This window comes from Ascaphus truei, chromosome 14 (genome assembly GCF_040206685.1).
Source record: "Ascaphus truei isolate aAscTru1 chromosome 14, aAscTru1.hap1, whole genome shotgun sequence".
In the NCBI taxonomy this organism is placed as follows: domain Eukaryota; kingdom Metazoa; phylum Chordata; class Amphibia; order Anura; family Ascaphidae; genus Ascaphus; species Ascaphus truei.
Genome location: NC_134496.1, coordinates 22610507 through 22635297, shown reverse-complemented (window position 1 = coordinate 22635297; position 24791 = coordinate 22610507). Strand labels below are relative to the sequence as shown.

General features: G+C 47.6%; 1 protein-coding gene across 1 annotated transcript in view; it reads right to left on the bottom strand.

The window, feature by feature from the left end:
* The window catches only part of LOC142465799 (sodium/hydrogen exchanger 9-like), a 429942-nt gene that overhangs the window by 338051 nt on the left and 67100 nt on the right, over positions 1–24791 (bottom strand). Inside the window, exons 3-4 of the mRNA XM_075570088.1 lie at positions 16936–17074; positions 13663–13768 (exon numbers count right to left, since the gene is read on the bottom strand). Coding sequence (XP_075426203.1) covers positions 13663–13768; positions 16936–17074 — 245 coding nt within the window. The remainder of the gene's footprint in view (positions 1–13662; positions 13769–16935; positions 17075–24791) is intronic.

The following is a 24791-nucleotide window of genomic DNA, read 5'->3' as shown; positions in this document are numbered from 1 at the left end:
CACGTGGGAGCTGCCGGACGGGTGAGTGAGCGGCCTTCACCTCCCCTCACCCACCCCTCACCCACTCCTCACTCCACTTTCCCTCCCTTCCACCTCCCCCCCCCCTTCCACCTCCCCTCCCTCCACCTCCCCTCCCTCCACCTCCCCTCCCTCCACCCCCCTCCACTTCACCTCCCCTCCCTCCACCCCCCCTCCACTTCACCTCCCCTCCACCTCCCCTCCACCTCCCCTCCACCTCCCCTCCACCCCCCTTAACCTCCCCTCCACCCCCCCTTAACCTCCCCTCCACCTCCCCATTAACCTCCCCTCCACCCCCCCCCCCTTAACCTCCCCTCTACCCCCCCCTTAACCTCCCCTCCTCCCCTCCACCCCCCCTTCACTTCCCCTCCACCCCCCCTTCACCTCCCCTCCACCCCCCCTTCACCTCCCCTCCACCCTCCCCTCCACCCCCCCCCTTCACCACCCCTCCACCCCCCCCTTCACCTCCCCTCCACCCCCCCCTTCACCTCCCCTCCACCCCCCCCTTCACCTCCCCTCCACCCCCCCCTTCACCTCCCCTCCAACCCCCCCTTCACCTCCCCTCCACCCCTGCTTCACCTCCCCTCCACCCCCGCTTCACCTCGCCTCCACCCCCGCTTCACCCCCGGTTCACCTCCCCTCCACCCCCGCTTCACCTCCCCTCCACCCCTACCTTCACCTCCCCTCCACCCCCACATTCACCGCCCCCCCTCCACCCCCACATTCACCGCCCCCCCTCCACCCCCACATTCACCGCCCCCTTCACCCCACCTCCACCCCCCTTCACCCCCACCTCCACCCCCCTTCACCCCCACCTTCACTCCCCCCTTACAACCTCCCACCTCCCCACCACCCCCCCCCTTCCCACCTTCCCACCACCTCCCCCCCTTCCCACCACCTCCCCACCACCTCCCCCCCTTCCCACCACCTCCCCCCCCCTTCCCACCACCTCCCCCCCCCTTCCCACCACCTCCCCCCCCCTTCCCACCACCTCCCCCCCTTCCCACCACCTCCCCCCTTCCCACCTTCCCACCACCTCCCCCCCTTCCCACCTTCCCACCACCTCCCCCCCTTCCCACCACCTCCCCCCCCCATACCACCTCCCCTCCACCCCCCTTCATCTACCCTCCACCCCCCCTTCATCTACCCTCACCCCCCCTTCATCTACCCTCACCCCCCCTTCACCTCCCCCCCAGCCCCCCACCTCCACCCTTCCCACCTACCCCCTCCACCTCCCCTTCACCTCCCCTCCGCCCCCCCTTCACCTCCCCTCCGCCCCCCCTTCACCTCCCCTCCGCCCCCCTTTCACCTCCCCTCACCATCCCCCCCCTCACCACCCATCCTCCTCACCTCCCCTCCGCCCCCCTTCACCTCCCCTCACCACCCCCCACCACCCCTCCGACCTCACCTCCCCTCCTTCAATGCCTTTCGTCCGCCCTCCCGCCTCTGCCTTTCGCCCACCCGCACTTCTGCCTTTCACCCGCTCACCGCTCACACCCCTGCGCCACACAGCCGCCGCACGCACTCAACAGACACCCGCCACTCGACACACACCCGCCGCCTCTCACCCACCCCACACACTCGACACACACCTGCCGCATCCTGCCCCTACGCAACAATATCACTGACCAGCTGTCACCCGCACTCGCCACACACCCGCCGCCTCACACCCTAGCAGGACCCCGACCCACAGCCAGCACTCACTACCCACGCGCCACCCGTACTGAACACCCACCCGCCGCCTCACACACGCTCACACCCTAGCAGGACACACGCCTCACATTTTCACATCACTTATGTCACCAAAATATACATTGTACTGTGGTGTGGTTACAATAAACCATTTTTATACAACATCGTATTACATTTTCTTCCATCTTTCTTTTCAACATTATTATCCAACCTTTCCAACAAACAGTCACCTATTGTTCCACGATTTATAAATAATACTACCTATTACGCATTTACATCCTGGGCAACGCCGGGTCTCTCAGCTAGTATATATATATATATACAGTGTTCGACAAACCTATACATTTGCTCACCCCGGGCGAGTGGATTTACCATCGTGGCAAGCTCCTATTGGCCCAAGCAGCACACGTGTGGTACTAGGTGGCGAGTAGATTTTTTTGTTCGGCGAGAAGATTTTTTGGTGATTTGTCGACCACTGTGTATATATATATATATATATTTTTTTTTTAAATTTGTGTAGCACAACAACTGCAGAGTTCAACGTACAATAATGTATTTGACAGTATCACCAGGCAGAAGAGTGGTGATTCGTCTACCTTCGCCCTCATTGGTTAAAAAAAAAAAACATGTGCTGCCCCTGCGTGAAAAGACAAATGTCTTGTCTTCTGAAAATGTGGTCGCACCATCGCGCTTGATCGTGCGCGCGGATTATGGGTGACCCCGTAGAGGGCCGGATCTTGTTCGCGCCGCGCACGCTGTCGCGATCACTGTGGACGAGGCCCAACTCTGCTGTCCGTGCAACAGACAGAAAGCAGAGACGGAGACCAACACCGCGAGATGAGGAGACGAAACCACGTGATGCGGACGTAGATTGAGATGATCGCCACGGCGGTGACATCCATGCCACTCTGCTCCGCGTCTTGTTGTACTCTAACTGCATTTATTCTTTTAAACACTAAGTGCACTGTGCATACTGTATGTTACCTTTATTCCACCAGTAATAAATTGGATTACACTATGTCCCCTCCCTGTCTCCTAACCCACGAGTTATGTGACCCCAGCAGATCAGGGGAAAGATGTGTAAGAAGTGACCCCATACCAGAGTTCCGCTGAAACCCATCTGCAGGAGAGGTATTCCAGAGGGTGACCCCATTATACAAGCATCTACAGAGACATGTTCTTGTGAGTTTGCCAATTGTAGTGCGGAGGTGTTAACAGAGCTCACACTATGTTTTGTTTTTCTTTCTTTTTCCCAGTACTATAGTGTACATTTTCCAACAAAGTAAGTTATGGCGATTAAAAAAAAAGTGACCAAAACCCTCCACCGTAAAGTGTGCTGCAAATAAAAACACCACGTATGTAGTAAAATTGAAGCTCAGAGAGTATAAATAAGCCTCATTAAGCTTTAATGAGCGGCAGTTCCATGTGTATCAGGTTGGAATTAAGGGGGTGGTTCATGTTCCAAGTCCAGTAGAAGGTCATTGGTCCAGTAGAAGTATTGATTCATTGTAGGTTGCGATACCTGTTTGGGGACCAACACAAGTTTTTTTTTTTATAGATTAAATTAATATGTAGAGCTTTCAAAACCTCATAAGCCAAAAACAGCATCTAGCATGCCAATGGTTAAAGCTGGGATTCCTTGCTTCACTCATTATCCCCGCCCTCTGCACATTTTATTGCTTTGGATTCCAGCCGAAGGGCTGTCGTCGTTTGCACACTACACCTGCCAACACTCTGAACTGGAAACACCTACATCTTCATTTAAAGTAATTACTTCAGCTCCCTCTCAGCTTTGGGCTACAGTTACCTCTGCTCTCTCACTTTTCACTATTTCTGACTCCCACTCCATCTCTCATAAACCACCTAAAAGTCTCCTTTTAACTACGCACTGCAAATCCCTCCGTTCCCATCCTCATCACACCTCTGCCTTCCCTTCGCCCTTTGGAATGTACGATTTGCCTGCAAGAAACTTACAGCAGTCCATGTCTTGCAAAATGTCCAACTCTCCCATCCTCCTCCACCATTACAGAAACCTGTCTCGCCCCCTCAGGCACCGACTCTCCAGCTGCTCTCTGCTATGATGGTCTTTCCTTTAGCCATAACCCTAGAACTGGGAACAGACAGGGCGGCAGAGTAGGCATCCAATTTTCCTCATGTTACACATTTCACATCACACCCTCTTCCCGCCCCTTTCTCTCTCATCCTTTGAAGTCGATGCTCTGTTTCTTTTCTCCCCTCTCCCTACATGTTGCTGATTCTATCGCCCTCCTGGACCAACTTCTCAATTTCTTGATAACTTGGCCGCCCGGCTTCCTCGCTGCCTTTCTTCTGACACACGGTCATCCTAGGAGACTTAAACATAACTATTAAAAATCCTAATACACTTCAGCCTTCCAATTTCTTTCCTTAACCTCCTCCATTGGTCTCCCCCAGTGGACCACCTCCTTTACTCGATGCAATGGACATTCCGGTGACCTGGTTTTCTCCCCCTTCCACCACTAACACTCTCTTCCCTCTCTCTAATCACCAACGCCTAACCTTTAGATTCACTCTACCCACTACGCCTTCCTCCACAACACCTAATTCTACATGCACATCCAGAAACCAACATGCCATACTCCTCCAGTTTTCCACATCTTTACAACCTCTCCTCTCTCCCTTGACCTGGCAAAGGTATTTTCCAGCTTTTAACTTCCTTTCTTTGCCCAGATATATCTGCAGCCCCCCTTCCACCCTCATGGCCCAAGACCTTGCCACCTACTTCAGATAAGATCAAGACCATCAGACATGACCTCTCCATGTCAGGCGCCACATGCGCCACCCACCTCATTCCGCAAACCTAAATCCACCCTCAGCTCATTTTGCCCTGTGACTGAGGTCTCTGCGCTCTTCTTGTCCTACAACCTGTACCCCGCGACCCTATTCCCTCACATCTTCTCTGCTCCCTTTACGCGTTCAGCACATTCCCATCTTCCTTTAAACATGCACTCATCATGCATATTCCAAAAAATCCATGATGCAGCCCTCTCCTGTTTCACATCCTACCTGTTGCTTGCTCTAGTGTCTCCTCTTCACTACCTCTTTGTCGGGGTCCCACAAGGCTCCGTCTTTGGTCCTCTGCTCTTCTCGCTCTATATCTCTTCTCTTGGTAAACAAATACAATCTTTTGCCTTTCAGTATAACCTCTATGCTAATGACACACACATTTAACTCTCCTTCCCCGACCTCTCCCCGTCTCTCTTGTCCCGTCATCAACTGTCTCTCCACAATCTCTTCCGGGATGTCCCATTACCTGAAGTTGAACATGTCCAAAGCTACTAATCTTTCCCCCTTCCACTGTCACATCTATACCGAAACTCTTCCTCACTGTTAATAGTACCACAATCTCCTCAACACCCCAGGCCCGCTGCCTAGGGCTCATCTTTGAATCCGGCTGCCCCTTCATTTCTCACATTCTATGCCTCACTAAGTCTTGCAGTCTCCAAATATCACTAGTATACACCCTTTCACACAACTAAAATCCTAATTCAGTCACTCAACCTGTCCCGTCTTGACTACTGCAATCTTCTATTAGCATTCCCCCTTTCCCAACTTTAATCCTTCCAAAACGCTGCTGCAAGACTCTACTACCTGACTCACCGCTCCACATCTGCTGCTCCACTACGCAAATCCCTACACTGGCTTCCCATATCCTCTAGAATTACATTCAAAATCCCAGCTCTGACTGACAAAGCTCTCAATGGATCTGCCTCCCCTTACATCTCAGCCCTCGTCTCCAAATAGAGGTAGCAAAGGATGCGCAATATTTCCAGGACAGACTCTTTTCCAGAAGTCTGAATATTTAAGTCGTGTGAATAGAGAACTCCATTTAGAGTGGGTGATTTGCACAATAACTTCTAATTGGGTTTTACACTCAGCTAAATAGGTAGTTGATTAATCCCTGGAGGTAAAAGGGGTGCAAATTATGCTGAAATCGGCACCCCTATATCCTCATTGGGAATACCCATACACAAATATCTTTAGTAAGACACAAATAACGTTTTAAAAGAAGAATGAATTAAAAAACAACTCAGTCTCTGACAGAGCCACCGATTGAGCCGATTGAGCCACCTGTGCTGAAGCAGGGATATCCTTAAAATCTGACCTGTTGGGGGGGGAGAGGGGGGGAAGAGATGGGCTTGAGGACTGGAGTTGAGCACTAATTAGAAACTTAAACATTTTGGTATGTCTGCAAAAATATTATTGGCCAGCTTCTGCGTTGATTTTTTGTTAATATTCGGAAAATGACGGCTTCTGCATGAGTGATTATTGCTAAATGAATACAGTTCTAGCAAATTAAAGAAAAGCCGATAACAGCGTTCGAAAGGTCAACTGCTTAGCTCACCATCAATCGTTATTTTTTTTTCTCCAGCCGCCTCACAAGTAAGTCTTTTGGTGTTTGGTTCATAATTACTGACTGAGGATTAACCTTGCAGCAGCTTTGAGTAATGAGCAATGCCTAGCGTGCCACGGAATGAATTACGTTTTATCTGCATTTAGAGAAGAAGAAGAAAGCCGTGGTCGCTCGGCTATACAAACACACGGAATAGCTTGAAAAAGGACAGATAAAAGGGAGTGAATGTATCGGGTTTGTATATGAAACAGAGTATTTTTTGGCACCTACGAAATGAGTACAGAGGGAAAGCACTAAAAAAAGGTTGGAATTAAAGAGGTTAAAAAGCCAAAAATGAGAATATAATGCCATTTTGTTTGTTTTTTTTTTTTACTTAATATTTGCTTTTGGGATAGGCTTTTGAGAAATGTGCTCAGGTGATAACACTTATTTTCTCTCTCTTATTCATAGTAATAACTATAACTCGAGACCCATATAAGGAAAAGGCTGCATTTACAGGAAGATATAGGGCTATAAATACTAAGCTGAGCTATTTCACAGTAAATATGGTAGTAGCCCCCCCCCCCCCCCCGGTCTACTAATTAGTGTAAGGGGTTAACGGTCTTAATGGGTTAGCCGGGTGGGTTCAGGCTGGTGTTGCCCCTCCTCATCATGTGATGTAGGATGACTGTGCAGAAGGGATGGTCACTCCCTCGCGAGTCTTGTGACCAGTGATGTTACCATAGGGAGATAGCGCGTACATATAGCTCCACCCAATGTTGTAGAAGCAGGTTCCTCTGAGTTCTGCTAGAGGGCCTCACCATGAGTCCTGTAAATATGTTCAAGTGTATAGATATGGAGTTTAACAGTGTCCTGTCCTTATTGTTTTAAATTAAGGAACGTGCCCTATATAGCATCTATAGTAATGGCCCAAGATTGTTCTCATTCGGAAAGAGAAGTAAGCGTGCTCAGCATTACTTCTCAGAGTAGGACTTCCAGAGAATAATCAGATTGGCCCCATCGGAAGGTCCTTAATAAACTCCCAATCCAATATGCAAGGACGAAGTATGGGGCCCACTTTGAGATATGGCATTATTGACACGATGCAGGAGATTGCCAATCTAACCAATACTAAGGGAAAGAAGCATAAATACCTCCCCAGTGTAGGCGTGAGAGCTACCAGGGGAAGAAGCACAGAGTAACCCTATTATTTGCCACCAGTTATTATGTCTAACGTATGTCCTTGTATGGCGAGCCTTATAAACAGCTGTGAATAAAGCTATTGTTTGTACTATAAGAGTTCCTGGCATCCATCCTAAGGCCTCGGGCATGGTCAGCACTTAGGCGCTGACCCGTGCTGAGGCGCACTGCTGCTCGGCAGTGAGCCCCTGCAGCCGGAATGAGAGCGGCATTAGCAGGGGCTCGCGCACGCTTCTGCACGCTTCCGGAAGCGTGTGACTTAACAAATCTTTAGTTTCTGAGCTCGCCGGAGTGCAGGGCCGGTCACGTGAGCCAATCAGGGCGAACGAGCTCCGTGACGTCACAGCCCCCCCCCCCCCGACACGCCCCCGGACGGCGCGCGGTCTAAGGCCAGGGAAAACACCCGCTTTCCCTCAGCCTCTGACCGGCTCCGCATGGCTGAAGTCTCTATGGACTCAGCCTTATTCTATCTGCATATCCACGCCCAGCCTGCACCGACCCAGCACCCTGACCAGGTATGAGAGACTGAGCCCAGCCTGCACCGACCCAGCACCCTGACCAGGTATGAGACTGAGCCCAGCCTGCACCGACACAGCACCCTGACCAGGTATGAGAGACTGAGCCCAGCCTGCACCGACCCAGCACCCTGACCGGGTATGAGAGACTGAGCCCAGCCTGCACCGACCCAGCACCCTGACCAGGTATGAGAGACTGAGCCCAGCCTGCACTGACCCAGCACCCTGACCAGGTATGAGAGACTGAGCCCAGCCTGCACTGACCCAGCACCCTGACCAGGTATGAGAGACTGAGCCCAGCCTGCACTGACCAAGCATATGAATCTAGTGGATGCTCCAACAGTCCTGGAATTAGTTCATTCTTATCCATAAGTGAATCCTAGAGATGTGGCTTATCTTTGGAGTGGGTGTACTGCTAGGTGAGTGACGAAAATCCAATACTTCATAAACCTCCTGAAGGTAACAGAAAAAATGATGATGATTGTAACAGGGGAGTTATCCCTGTTCAGGTAATGTGCCTCTAATCCAGCAGTGTGGTGTTTAACTGCTGGTAGTCAATTAGCAAACACCACCTGCCTGATTAGATTGCTTAGAAAAGCCTGTCTTTTGAGACAGGAAGGGAGACTCCTTAGCTCACACCTGAGCTGAACTTGGAGACAAAGCAGAGATTGTCCCTAAGGCCGAGTCCATGGTCCCTGCTGGCGTGCTGAGGCGCGCTGAGGCGCAGGGAAAGCGGGTGCTTTCCCTGGCCTTGCGGTTGCTTGCCGCACGCGCTGTCAGCAGCCGTCAGGGGGTGGGCCGGGGGCGTGCGCGTCACTGGTCGGGGGCGGGCCAGTGACGTCACGGAGCTGGTTCGCCCTCATTGGGCGAACCGCTCACGTGACCGGCCTGTCTCGCCGGCAAGCGGGGGAATTTAAAATTCCCCTAAGACCTGCGCTTCCGCAAGCGCGCGGAAGCGCAGGTGAGCCCCTACTAAAGCCGCTCTAATTGCGGCTGTAGGGGCTCAGTGCTGAGCGGGAGCGCGCGTCAGCACGCTTCCGCAAGCAAGCGCCAAACATGTCCGGGGCCTTACTCTCACAACTTGTGAGACTGACATGGGGACAGACGTCTTGAGTCTACTGTACCAGAAGAGGCTGCATGCAAGACACAGAGGAAACTTCTAAACCTGAATGCTGACAAATCCTGAAGAAAAGGTAGCAACCAGGAACAGGGAAGATTTTCCCTCCAAACCACAAGGAACAGATAAGACTTTCATGTATAAGACTTTTTTATATCTGTTCATTTCATGCTATATGTTTGGGGCTGGGAGACATGCTTATCTAAAAGGAGTGGTGGATTGCATAGTATTTCACTAGAAATACTCCCAAGTGAATAGAAGCTTTGTTTACCCCTTGTTTGGATGGTTTCCTGATGTTAAGGAAACAGGCGCAATAAAAGCCTTATTTAATTTCACCATAACCGTCTCCCTTGCATACCTCTGTGAGCGTCTGCCTACAATGATACTCTCACTTCACTGCACCTCATTGGAGATAAATGTATAATAAAAGTCCAAAAAAATCACCAAAGATTGTAGTAATTCTTGTAGTCCATATAGATGATATAAATCTTCAGAATATCTTACCCACTCCTAGAACCAACTGGATTCTTTGGGGGCTTTTCCTGCTGCAGAAACAGGTCCAAGCAACAACAAAATATGCAAAAAATGCACAAGGCAGCGCACTGCCCAGGGAGACAGGTGAATAAAAAGTTGAAGAATATTTATTGTCTATCCAACATTATAAAGGAGGTGTGAACCCTCCTACGCGTTTCACACAACACAGTGCTTTATCCTTGATACCTACTGGGGGAGGGGGGGTTAATTACTAGAGTAGAGATCTAAAGTTGGAGAGTTAGAATTAATATTATTGTTTCCGGTAATCTCTCAATTGTAGCACAGAACCTACAAATAAAATGGACTTTAAGTACTCTAATGATATCCACTGCTTGTCACAAGGGCTGGACCACTGGTGGCACTTATGGCATCGAGTGGACATCCCTTTTTGGCACTAAGGGAGATGTGAACATGATAAAGGAAGAGGAGGACTTCCTCTGCCAGAGTGTGGCTCACGTTTTGCAGCCAGGAACACCTGTGACACTACTCAAATAACATCAAACTGCACTGGAATGAAAATCCATGTAAGGTCTGGGAGGCAGATTCTCTAAGGTCCGAAGCAGGGTATTGTACTCCGATCCGCAGATAACTGTAATTCAAGTCATAACCCAAATCAGTCCTTGGTGAATCCCAGCATATGAGATCTGCTGGGACTCCCAGAGTAATTCAATCAATGTTGCAGTTATGTTCTGGTTAGGACTGTGGGACTTTTTCTCTCTGCTGCCCCCAGCAATGTCCATTACTCCTCCTGTGGATGTAGTATCAATAACAATCGTTGGCAGTGACACAGACACTAGCACAAGAGACATAATGGTTCTCATTATTCTGTGTGATTTCAGCTAACTCTATCTAGTAAAAGCAGGTCAATTGCAGGACGACTGTTCTACAATGATTGCTGCAGAGCATGTTACATGCAATTACAATGGAGAAAAACGGAAAGAAAGTTTTGAGCCTTCTCCAAGCATCCTGAATTGATGAGCAATGAAAGAAACGTAATGACCCTGGAATCAATGCCTCAATCAGAAAGCGACTGCGTTTCCTCCCTTCCACAAGAACTTAAAGAGCAGCAGCTGTACCCGATCTGATCTCTGCAAATGCCTCTGATGAACTTCCCAATGAAATGACAGAACACTTTAAAACATTACAGAAGAGCTGAAACTGGATGCAAAGATGGCAAAAGTCGCTCATCCTTAGGTAATGAGTATCTGTCACTGGAAAAATAAACCAATCCAGGTCTACCTTCAAGGAGTGGTTCTGAATTTGCCAACTAAGCCAAGGGTGCTCATTTCCAGTCCTCAACCTCCCCCCCCCCCCCCAACAGGTCAGGTTTTCAGGATATACCTGCTTCAGCACAGGTGGCTCAATCAGAGCCTCAGTCAAAGACTGAGCCTCTGATTGAGCTACTTGTGCTGAATCAGGGACTGAGTCACCTGTGCTGAAGCAGGGATATCATGAAAACCTGACCTGTTGGGGAGCTGGGGGGGTTCAGGACTGGAGTTGAGCGCCCCTGTACTAAACTACAGTTGTATTTTCTTGGTTTGACAAAAGAACAGAGGTTCAAAAAAATGACTGGTTTGAGCAGTGGCGACCAACTCCAGTCCTCGTGGGCTTACTAGTGATGTGCCGGGTACCGGGTACTACCCGGCGTTACCCGTCCGCTTTTCAGCTACCCGGAAATTACCCGGACTCGGCAGCTGGAAAGTGGACCCGGCGCCGGGTAATGTCAGGATAGTTGAAAAGTATCTCTTACTTACCTGCTGGAAGCCCGCGGCGACATCTGAACAGGTAAGCAGAGGTGCGGGGGCAGTGGGGCGGCATCAGCGGTCAGTGTGGAGCCCGCGCGGGAGCTGCAGGACTCCTTACTGCACTGTGAGCTGGGACCATGTGACCGGAGCAGGAGAAGAAGCTTTCCTATTGGACATGCGCTCCATCGCACGCACGCCTGCCCCATGCACTCGGCCTAACAGTTATGTATGAAGCAGACTAATTAACTACATGCCGTGTGTATCAGCAATGTATTATTTTGTGCTTTTAGTGTTAAATCCACCCAACTGCTTTTTGAAGTTGTTCTTGGCCGCTTTGCTGATGCATGAATGGGGAAAGCAATGATGGATTGGCACGCTGACAATGCTGGATCCCCACTAACATCTGCGCACTAAGAAATCATTCCATTCATTCTAATGACTATTACCCATATCAAAACCCATGCAATGTATTCAGACACATTGACGTTATGAGACATTTTCTACATGACTCTTTTAGTATCAAAACAACCAATATTGGAGTTTTATGCAAAGCCTCTGTGTCCATTTAAAAAAGCAGATTCTCTGGGCTAACCTTTAACATTTAAATGTCTAGTTTGTCGCTTGCACTTAAATCCTATTGGTCAGCAGAATATAATGGTAATTCTTTCATCAAAACCAAACCATGCATAGTGTTTTTCAATTTAAGGCAAAAGCCAAGCTTTACTCATATCGTAGGCATCCTATCTGCATGAATGCCATCAATCCCCACAGTGACACGTCTTAAATGGAGCGGACTCATTTTGTGTTAAGGTTCAAGTCTGCTTTGGCAATAGCACCTTACATTAGAAACTACTCAATGCGTAAGCCAGCATAACCACACACTGATGACACCCAAACGGTTGAAATAGCTGTCTGTGAGTAGGGTTACTGGCTCTGCACTTCTTTAACCCAGCCTGTGCTGCAAAGCTGTGCAATACGGCAGGCATAAGCTTAGAGGGGTCCCATGTTAAAATGGACAAGAAGCAAAAAGTGGCACTGTGTACTCATTTGCATGTCATTACCCAGAACCCCTTGCTGCAGTGGAAGCATTGCATGCTAACAGATAATGGGGCAGCGCTGCTGCAGACCTGAGACATGTGAATGTGCTCACACGTATTTTTATTTGCTGTATGCTGTACTGTAGTGTAGAGGGTTTTTGTCACTTTTCTATCCACCAAGACTTATATCATGTGTCAATGCTTAAGGCAGAGCAAACATCACACAGCTGATAATAGGACATCAAGAAGGTTCCACTTTGTGACAATAACTCTACAGCAGTCTCTGCCTGCTCCAATTTAACCCTGTCCCGACACTATGCCGCAGTAATCCAACTAGACGCTGCTTTTACGGAGAACTTAAACCAGCTTAAAGCAACCGGTAGGAATCAGGCCCCCAACCTGCGAGTTACAGTAACTACTTCACACAGCTCAGCTCTGTATCATATGCTCTACGTTTTATGAGCGATCAAAAATCAGTTTGGGATTCTGTGCTGGAGGCTTCTGAATCCAACAGCTTTTAATAAACAAATACAAGATAGCTGTTAATTTCGGGGTTTCTAAAATACTTTGAACCTCTTCTCTGCGTATTCTGCAGTCTGCCCCCTCTGACCCTAAAGGGGCGATAGTGTCAATTTAGCACTAAGGCACAGAAAGTCCAGTTTCTGCATTGTTGCACTTTAGAGCATAACCCCCTACAGCAGGGATGGCCAACCAGATCTCAAAGGCCACCAACAGGCCAGGTATTAGGGATATACCTGCTTCAGCACAGGTGGCTCAATCAGTGGCTCAGTCTTTCACTGCACCGCCTGTGCTGAAGCAGGGATATCCCCAATACCTGGTCTGCTAGTGGCCCTTGAGGACTGGAGTTGGTTACCCCTGCCCCTACAGGTATTAACCTATACAGTGCCTTTATGATGTAGCTGGTTCAGCATGGGCCCTGGCACACCAGAGACCCTTATGATGTAGCGATCACATGACTCGGAAGTGGCACAGACACGGTGGCACTCTGGTGTCACCGGAACCGCCAGCACTCTACAGGTTAAAATCGGGTACCGGATCTGCAATGGTTATCGTCCACTCTGACCCAATAATATTTGGGGCGGATTCCTCATCTTGGGTCCCCAGCAAAATGACCTTATTTTATTATGGCCGTCCCAGCCAGAAATGACGATTCTAATTGTTACGAGTGTCTGCCCGCAGCCAGCTCCCAGTAACTCCCAGTAACATGCACTGGTTTACTGGGTCAGTGTGAGAAATCGCTCCATCCTTTCATGCTTAGAAGGACAGAGAGGCCTCTGCAAAAGTCAATTTCCCAGCAGAAAGCGCTGCTGGTTCCCGCGATACACAGATCCGAATGGGCTCTGCGGTATACACACAAACGGCTTCTCACGCTTATTTGTTTTCCATACTGTGCTCACCTGACTCTTCTTACCTGTGAGTCCGGCAGCTTCTGCGGATAAGAAAGCGCTCCAGGACAGGAGGAAAAATAGCCCCGTCTCCAGCATGGGGAACTCACACAGCTTCGTGAATTTGGTCACGTGCGCGCGGCAGCCATTAAGGAAAAACACCGAGACATGTAACTTTTCTCTAAAGACACAGGGGCTCAACTCCAGTCCTCAAGGGCCACCAGCAGGCCAGGTTTTCAGGATATCCCTGCTTCAGCACAGGTGGCTCAATCAGTGGCTCAGTTAAAGACTGAGCCACTGATTGAGCCACCTGTGCTGAAGCAGGGACAGATTGATCCATCTGTGCTGAAGCAGGGATATTCTTAAAACCTGGCCTGTTGGTGGCCCTTGAGGACTGGAGTTGGCCGCCCCTGAACTAATCAGTGTAATCATGTTCCTTAGACAGCAATCAAGTACCCTTAACTTAACGGTATTACTTATTTTGCATCTCGTTAAAAAGAAACATGTTTTCCTTTTCTCTGGGTCCGCTCAATGCAAGCTTATCTGCTACTTATGTTTATCTGTTTTTACCAATGACGGCTTTGTGTTTGCTACAACCAGACACGAAGAAAGTTATGGCAAGTAAAAAAAAAGTGACACAAGGGCGCATGGTCACATGATCACATGGTCGATGAGGTTGAAAAAAGACACGTCAATCGAGGTTTAGGTCATTTTATCATGGCAATTTTACCGCAACCAAATCTCCAACGGTGTTTAGCCGCTACATACCTTGGCCGCGACATCTCCCCGCCGGCGGCGTCGCCGCCAAGGTAAGCCCTTAACCTTACCCTAAAAACTCGTAATACTAACGCTACGCCCTACCCTAAAAACCTTAAACCCTTACACTAAGCCCTTATAATAAACTCCGTACCCAAAAAATGTAACCCCCTACCCTAATCTCCTACTCTAAAAACCTAACCCATTACCCTAAACCCTTATCCCAAACCCCTTACCCAAAGCCCTTATGATAAACCCCTTACCCTAAGCCCTTATAATAAACTTCTTACCTCAAAAATGTAACCCCCTACCCTAATCCCCTACTCTAAAATCCTAACCCAATACCCTAAACCACTTACCATTAGCCCTTATAATTAACTCCTTACCATAAGCCCTTATAATTAACTCCTTACCATAAGCCCTTATAATTAACTCCTTACCATTAGCCCTTATAATTAACTCCTTACCATAAGCCCTTATAATTAACTCCTTACCATAAGCCCTTATAATTAACTCCTTACCATAAGCCCTTATAATTAACTCCTTACCATAAGCCCTTATAATTAACGCCTTACCCAAAAATTTTAGCCCCTTACCCTAATGTCCTACTCTAAAAACCCAACCCATTACCCTAAAACCCCTATCCTTAGCCTACACTAACCGCTAAAACCCCTAAAATTAACTTCCCTTAGTGGAGAAGCGGCCGGCGGCAGAGCAGCTGCGGCGAAGGTTCCCTCGGCAGCCATATGCCGGCGGAGTCTTAGTCGCAGAAAGACAGTCGTGACGACATTTCCCACTTTGTGTCAATTGAGTTCAACCTGTATTATATTTACACAACAGACACTTCTCCTGTATGTAAGGTGACCAGACGTCCCTTTTTTTTAGGCCTTTGTCTCTGTTTTATTGGCGCCGTTCGCACGTGTGCGAAATTTGGCCCGCTTTTCCTCAAGACAAATATGGTCTCCCTACCTATATCTGTGTTTACGGGCCACAAAAGCTATCACACATGTGTTGTCAGTGATGTGAATGTGCTCACAAGCGGGATTTTTATTTGCTGTACAAAAGAAGAACTATTCAACTTCAGGTTTGAGGACGGACAAACAGTCTTATCACCAAAAGATAGCAGATAAAGATTGTGAAAACCACCAAAGCTTTCACCATGGAAAATTAAAAACAGAAAAATACTAAACGTTTCTTTTTATTTTGTGTTATCTACGTCAAAGCTAATAAACAAACCACTGTCTTCGTTCACTATCATCCGTGCAGGGACTGTCCCTTAAAAATTTAATGTCCCTTTTTTGTAGTGTTTTAAGAAAGATGGAATTCATTACCCATGGAGACTGTGATGGCAGATACAATAGATTTGTTCAAAAAAAGGTTGGACATCTTTTTAGATGGGAAAGGTATACAGGGATATACCAAATAAGTAACATGTGAAGGATGTTGATCCAGGGATTAATCCGATTGCCAATTCTTGGAGTTAGGAAGGAATTAATTTTTCCCCTTAATGGGGTTTTTTGTTTGCCTTCCTCTGGATCAATAAGTCAGTATAGATATAGGATAAAGTATCTGTTGTCTACATTTAGCATAGGTTGAACTTGATGGACCTGCGTCTTTTTTCAACCTCATCTACTATGTAACTATGTAACTATGTAACTATGTAACTATGTAAGGTTAATGGTTTCTTGAGGCAACCATGATAAATTGAATTTAAAATCACGGAGTTCTTCCCCTATAATATGACCTGATTTGGACTCGTAAAAGGCCCCATACAAATGGAAGGGGAGACGCCCTACTCCAGACATACTGATATCGCTAAACCCTTCTCACCGACTGCCCCACACCTCTGCAATGCTCTTCCCCTCAATATCAGACTGACACCCTCTCTATCCACCTCTAGGACCTTTCTTAAAACACACCTCTGTAACGAAGCATATGGGCAGCTCCGTGGCTGACACTATACATCTCATGCACTGACCTTGGCCCCCTGCAGACGCATTTCCCAGAACACCCTCCTACTGTCTCTGTAAGTTCTCTCCACTTACCACTTAGATTGTAAGCTCTTCGGGGCAGGGACTTCTTTTCCTAATGTTTTATGTCTGAAGCGCTTATTCCCAATTATGTGTTATAATATTATGTTGTGTGTATTACTGCTGTGACGCGCTATGTACCTGGATGGCGCTATATACATACAGATATACATACATACATACTTGTACGTAGATAAATCACCCAAAAGGCCAGAACTTTGAACCAAATGGCTGCTTCATTGCTATTTGTTGCTCTATAACCAACCATGTCTGCTAAGCAGTCTTCAGCCATAAGGCTGCGGCCCCGCTGCACGCGCGCCTGCGAGGCTGGCGGCACGTGCAGCCGAATTCCCCGGACTGCAGAGAGCTGCAGGGGGAAAGACGGGGGGTGGGGGAAAGACGGGGGGTGGGGGAAAGACGGGGGGTGGGGGAAAGACGGGGGGTGGCAAACCAATATATAAATCCACGGGCAGTTTTCCCCTGAAATGTCAAATCGCACAACACAAAGGATATTAAAGCAGTGACCACAGCGTACGCCGACCCCATGGCGAAGGAACCGGCAAATATTCCCAGGAAGTTGCCTACGGATTGGAAGAACGCGGCTGCATCAAACACGTTGGGATTTTCCTTGGGGCTGTAAATTGATATGGAGCTGAAAGAAAGAAGAGAACTAAATGAATTAGTTGCATGGCAGTAAACCTAAAGAAACAGGGTCACCAACATACTGTATTAAGGAGCCATTTACATTTTCACAGCATTAAAAAAAAGGGGGTCCAACACTAACTGGTGACTATTGACGTCACGATTGCAAACCTGGGAGTACTGGGTCTCGAGCAAGAGGGCGGCCATCTTGACAAGAAAAAATCGCAGGGAAATGTTACTTAAATATCTTCCACCTCATGAACTTATCTCTATTTTACATGCTGCAATGGTATATGGAGAGCGGTTGGAATGATAATGATGCAACTCTCCTAGACTTAGAAACATTATATTTTTCCATGCAGACAGCAAGTGCAAATACAGTAAGTTACTGCCCACGAGCAGCGGCAGACTTCCAAATTTGCAATCCGTAGGCACTTGCCTGTGTCTGCCGCCTCCTTGGTGCCGCCCTCCTGCTCCTTTGGAATTATCGGCTTCAAATGACGCCGCGACAACACCAACGTGACGTCGTGAGCACTGAGACGCCATGTGACATCCTGGTGGGGGGCGTCCGCAGTGTCATTTGATGCCGGGATTCCAAAGGAGCAAAATGGTGGTAGAAAGGAGGCGGCAGACACAGGCAAGTAGCTTCCCGTTAGCTCTAATAGGCCTGACAGCGCGGCAAAATTATATGGGAGCGGAAATTCTTACCGCCCCAAAATGTTGCCGCCTTAGGCCGGGCCTAATGGGAAATCTGACACTGCTCACGAGTGACACTGACACAGAACATTGGTATCACAGGGGCTAGAAAGCACTGTCCACTGGTGGGCAACAGGCGGCTCAAGGATTGTATGCAGCCCTCCGGGGCTTCACCAGTGAACCATATATGTGCGCCTGTGCTCCAGGCTCTCACATGCGGCCCTTTCAGTGTATCATGTTGCCTACCAACGGTTTAGACCAAGACTGCCCGCTCCTTCTAAAGACTGACCAGTGCCAGAAGACAACTTATGGTCCATTCAACTGAGGTGTCATAGCATACAACGCTCAGACCCAGGTCCATAAAAAGATACTCTTTCTTAGCCACGGGCGTAGCTATAGCCTGGGCCGCCGACAGTGGAGGAGAGACAGAATATTGGCCCAGCCATCTAGCGGACTGACCACAGAAGTCAGGCGCCCCTTCCTCCTTCTGGCTCCTTAACAGCTCCTTGCCAGCAGGCCCACTCCTCACAGCCTCCAGAATCCCCCCTCTCCCTCAATGATTAAGACCGCGGCAGATAAGGAGGCCCGGTGACATCACCGGGCGCGGGAATCTCCATTATTCAGTGTAACATGAAGAACATGAAAGGAGGCAGTGTTGGGAGCAGCAGATATAAGGTACTAGCTCCGTTACCCTAGGAAACCCTCCTACTCCTTTCTGGCCCTCAACAGTTTCGCTAGCCGCTCCATGCCCATGTATACCGCCGGCTGCTAGCTGCCGTCCATGCCCTAGCTAGTCGTGGGGCCCAGTTTCTCAGCTGACTCCAGGTCATTAAACACACCCAGGCAACTCCCTAACTGCCCGGTCTGCACCAATCCGTTCGAACCCACCTCCTCAACAGCCGCTCGGTCAGACCTCCACTCCTCAGACGCCCGGGGGGAGGGGGACGTGGAGGTTATTGTAGTTGGTGTGTGTGTGTGGGGTGTGTGTGTGTGTGTGTGTGGAGGTTATTGTAGTGTGTGTGTGTGGGGGGGTGGAGGTTATTGTAGTGTGTGTGTGTGTGGGGGGGTTATTGTTGTGTGTGTGTGTGTGTGGGGGGGTTATTTTAGTGCGTGTGTGGGGGGGGGGGGGTTATTGTAGTGCGTGTGGGGGGGGGTTTATAGTAGTGTGTGTGTGGTGGGGAAGTATATTCTAGTCTGTGTGTGGGTGGGCGGTTGTTGTAGTGTGCGTGTAGGTGATTATTCCAATTTCTGTATTGTAGGGGGAAATTGTATGTGTGTGTGGGGAAATTGTGTGTATGTGTGTGGGGAAATTGTGTGTACAGTATGTGTGGCCGGGGGGGGGGGGGGGAATTAATGTGAGGAGGGGAAGATTGAGGGAGCTGGATTGAGTGTGGGGGGGGGGGGGTGTTACTGAGTGATAGCAGAGGGGGGGAGTGTGAGAGGAAAAAGGGGTGAATGAGGAGAGGTGTAAAAGAGGGGGGGGGGGCTTGCTGAACTGCCACACGCTGGGGTCGGGGGGGAGGGGTTAATGGAAACTACTGTATCTACAGAATACATTATGTTCACTCATAATGGGGCCCTGAGAAAATATCTTCAAATCTCCATCTCACTTGTTACCAGCCCCAATTTTTTCTCCATTGTATTGTAGAGCAGAAGGTTCCCACTGACTTGCTCTCCCATTCACTCAGTGACCATGTTATGGTGCAAATCAAGGCATTTATTGTGCGTCTACGCAATAAGGCCTCCTCATGCACTGGAAGATTATGAATGGACCGTAAGGGCTCTTCTTGTGCAGAAAGGGGTCTTATTTGGAACAACCCCGGCTTTGCGCCCGGCCTTATTGGTAACAATCACTCAATTTGGAAGCTAAAAGGATATAACAGACTCAAAGACTTGGAGGGCTATAATCTAAAAATCAAATCATTCGATCATATCAGACTAGAAAAAGACATCCCCCACGTTGAATTCTATAAATACCTCCAGCGTAGAGCATTTTATAATAAATCCGCCCCGTACCCCCCCCTGACAAATTTCGAAAAGCTCTGTCGGACAGAAACCGACACTAAGGGACTTATATCTACGATATACGGAGAGGTAATCGAGTCTGTAGTATCAAAACAGCAAATACCATCCTTCCGTAATCAATGGGAAAAGGACCTAGGGGAACCCCTAGAGGATGAGGAATAGAACACCATATTCTTGGCTACCGCCACAAGTTCTATATGCACCACACTGAAGGAGAACGCATATAAAGTTCTTATGAGATGGTACCTCACCCCACTCAAATTATCGAAAATCATACCAGGGTCCTCCCCATTGTGTCCTAAACAATGTGGAGGAACAGCTGACCTGTTACATACGCTGTGGTCCTGCCCGTGGATATCCCTAGTTTGGGAACAAATCAGGAATTGGATCCAGAGGATTTTCGACCTCTCTATTCCCCCAGACCCATGGCTGTTTCTATTAAACAGACCCTTAAAAGGCCTGTCAAAGTCGCATAATAAACTCATTGCACATTTCGCAATAGCAACGCGGTGTGAGATCGCAGCATTATGGAAACGCCCCGAAATTCCAATTATCCCAAAGATTCGAAATCGTATTTGGTTTATTTGCCAGATGGAAAAGTTAACGAGTTTAGTTAATGAGACGGGCGACAATTACTTAAAAGTCTGGGCTCCTTGGCTTGCTCAGACAGACATCCCTGGGGTAGAGCGTAACACAATCTGGCTATAATAGTAATAGATGCGCTCTCCTACAGAGAGGTGAAGCCCTTGCTCACAATAAATACCTCACACACCACGAGATCGCTCATCTATATCTTACTCCAACTTCTGTGGCTCATCGGCGGTACTAGGGTCGTTTCAACAGCCCTCAGTGGCCGCTCCATCTACTCCCCCCGATCTCCCATTCCTATCCTTCATCCCCTCCCTCTTCCCTCCCCCCCTCCTTTTTTTTTTTAATTATTATTATTCGTCTTTCCTATTTATTATTGTTATTATTTTCCCCCAAACCCTCACAATAAGAGTGACTATCCTCACCCGCACGGTTAAGTAGGGCTCGAAAAACCGTGCGGGCCTGTTATGCGTAAATTAATGTTTACTACATGCTACCTTGAACAATGTTGGTCTGAATGGTTTCTTATGTATAACAAGCATGTATTCACCAATAAAATACAAGTTATAAAAAAGAAAAGAGAAAGGGGTCTTATACAGTAGTCGTGCTTAGTAAATATGGCCCTAGATCCTTTTAGGCCCTGCAGGAGGCCGAACATCTGCATAGAACTGATTTAGCCAATCAACCAGTAAAGCACTGTATGTAGTTGGTTTGAACCCTATAAAGTATTGTAATTCACGGCGCCATTTGAAAAAATAACTAAAAACCATCAACTTACACAACCAAATGTTACCCTCAATCACAGGGAAGGATTTCTTTTTATCTAATACACATCGAATTGCTTCTTTAAATCAGGAGCAATAAAAGCTACTTTATATTGGGAAGAAGTGTATGTATATCCTTACTGTATTTATATACTGTAGCGCCATCCTGGTACATAGCGCTTTACAATACACGTGACATCATATTATAACACACAAAGGGAATAAGCGCTGCTGGCATAAAACAATAGGAAAAAGAGTTCCTGCCCCGAAGAGCTTACAATCTAAGTTTATTTATTTATGTATGTATGAAAATGTTTTACCAGGAAGTGATACATTGAGAGTTACCTCTCGTTTTCAAGTATGTCCTGGTCACAGAGTTATGGTGACAAATAATACATGGTTACAAATATAGTTACATAAGTGAACAGGGTATACATTATATGCAAGACATTGCATGCACAGTTAAAGATAATATATATTACAGGCGTATGTAACAGATACAGACCAGATTAAAATGTGAGACAGCTTTAGTTTTAAAAGAACTTAGACTGGGGCGGCTGTGAGAGTCTCCGGTAGGTTGTTACAGTTGTGGGGTGCATGGTAAGAGAAGGAGGTGCAGCCGGATACTTTGTTGAACCTTGGGACCATGAACAGTCTTTTGGAGTCAGATCTCAGATGATAAGTGGTCAGGTAATAAGGTAAATAAGCAAACCGAAAACAAAATCCATTTTAAAAGGCAATATTCGTGATATCAGTGAGGATAGTGGTGTTGTCATACATTCATTTACTGGAAGTGGCACAAAGATCTGGTCTCCAAGCATATAAGTACTTGTTACTGCAGGTGTCGAAGTACAACGCAGCAAAAAACAGGCAAGCTTTGCATTATTTATCGTCCATGTGTCTTCTCTGCTGTGCTGAATGTATAAATGCCCTTGTTATTGTGTAGCCTTAGGCAATCAGCACAAATACGAAGACAAAACATTGCACGCAGTTCATAAATAGAATTGTCCTCCGTACACACCAAGCTGTTCCATTGTCTTGGGCAACTGTTTCACCAGAGGATATATAGGATACGCACAAAGCACCGTACTTAAGCATTCTACACAAGGGGTGTTCAAATCCAGTCCTCAAGCCCCCCAACAGGCCAGGTTTAAAGAATATCCCTGCTTCCACACAGGTGGGTTAATCGGTGGCTTAGTCTTCGACTGCACCAACTGTGCTGAAGCAGGAATATCCTTAAAACCTGACCGGTTTGGGTGTCTTGAGGACTGGAGTTGAGCACCCGTGCTCTCTATAATGACAAAGCGTTGTGTAATTACAATGAATTAATTAGACGTGCGCTAAGCTGTGTTAGTCCAGGTGTGTGGTGTGTGTACATACAGCTCAAACCCGTTATAGCGCGATCCACTTATAACACGGTCTGAGCGTGGCTCCCGATTTAAAAACATCTTTATGGTGTTTTTTTATGGCCGCCGCGTGAGGACTTACCGGCATCTGCAGTTCTCTCGTCTCTGCAGCTCTCTCGTCTCTGCAGCTCTCTCGTCTCTGCAGCTCTCTCGTCTCTGCAGCTCTCTCGTCTCTGCAGCTCTCTCGTCTCTGCAGCTCTCTCGTCTCTGCAGCTCTCTCGTCTCTGCGTCCACGTGCATGGCGCTCAACTCCAAGCTTTTTTTTATTATTATTATTATAACATTCAATGCTTTATTGCTAACGGACACACATACATACACACACCTCCCCCTTACACTAATAATTTTACCATACCATGCAGGAATGAAACCCATGACTCTTCATAAACTAGAAGCAATTCTGTAGCTGCTACACCATAGGATTGGTGTGGGGTTATTGACTCTATAAACAAACTTAACTTCCACTGCACAGTACTGAACGGCAATAGAAGTTAAGTTTGTTTATAGAGTCAGTGACATCACACCAACCCTATGGTGTAGCAGCTAGAGAATTGCTATCAGTGTATGAAGGGTTATGGGTTTGATTCCTACATGGTATGGTAAAATTGTTATTTTATTTTTATTTTAATTATACTGTATAATTTATAAATGATTATTTTATAATTTATAAATTATACCATACCATGCAGGAATTGAACCCATGACCCTTCATTCACATAGCAATTCTCTAGCTGCTACACCATAGGATTCTACTGCACAGTACTGAAAGGCAGTTTGTTTATGATCGCAACATACCCTCTCCCAAAAATAGTTGCTCACACCACCAGGGGCCTTAATAATCCGTGGCAGCGAAGGCTGGCAATGTTTGATTACAAAAATCTCAAGGTTAATAGAATATTTCTTCAAGAGAATCACTTTAGTGTAAAATCAAAGCCGATATTTCTTTAAAAAAAAAAATTCTCCAAGTTCTTCTTAGCATCGGCCAAGGTTAAAAGACAGCTTTTATATTCCATAATCATACTAAAAAAGCAAAAGGTTTGTATTGTATTCCATAATAATACTCCCTTTAATCCTGACAGGAAAGTTGCAGATGTGAAGGGTGGATATTTGATACTTCTAGGCAAGGTTACTGGCATTCCGGTCATGCTAGCGAACATTATTGCTTCCAAATTAAACAGCGAGAAGTGGGGGGCGGTCTGATTTTTCCGAGAGGTGATTTTAATATGGTGATTGACCCTAAATATAACATGAAAGAACACATGTCTCCGAGCAATGAACGGTCCTGCTATTCCGAGAGACTCTATGGTGCTCCTGGAAGAAAGCAGACAGACCAGACTCGTTGATGCTTGGAGAAACATCCACCCACTTGAGCGTGATTACACCTTTTCTCTGTTCTATTCACGTATCGATTACTTGTTCATAGCCTCAGACCTATTTAGTTATGTAATGGAGGCCTTGTAACGATGCTCGTCTCAAGCAGGAAGTGACCCGCAGGGTTGAGGTAGGAAGGTGAAAGAACCGACCTGAGCCGAGGGACAGAGTCCTGACAGAGTAATGAGTCGTAAGCCAAAGGTCAGGTACAGAAGCAGTGTTGCGTAGTCGGTGTGGATCCAGAGGTCGAGGCAGGCTGAAGACAAGGATAGTCGAGGTATGTGAGCCAGGTCTGGTAACGAGGAAGACAATAGGTAAGCACGTTGCATGTACTCAGCATGAACTGGAACTTTGCTCGGCAACTTCCTGCTTACAGGGCTGTCCTTTTAAAGGAAGTTGACAGGAGCAAAAATGGACGATTCTGCCACAGAGGGCAAGCAAGAGCAAAATCCCAAACTGGACTATGAAAAGCCAGCACGGATTTTGCCAAACCTCATAGTACCCCCCTCCCCCTACCCCCCTACAGAATCGATCTCCGGACGATGAAACGGGTTTGTCGGGGAACCTCCGGTGGAAACCTCAGATCAAGGAGGAAGTGTGGACTCACCAGCATTCTACCAGGAATTCACCTCTGGACCATATCCCTTCCAAGATACAAGGTACTGGAGACTACCTCGAGATTTACGGCAATCCAGAATTCGGCGAATTATATACTCCTCTTGATCATCCACCAGTACCGGTCCTGGAAGGGTGGGAGCAGCAGAGAAGTTGTTGTGAACCACAGCCTTTAGTAGTGACACATGGAAGACCGGGGGAATCCTTAAGGTACCCGATAGCTCCAATTTAAACGCGACCGGATTTACTTGTTTCGCAATCT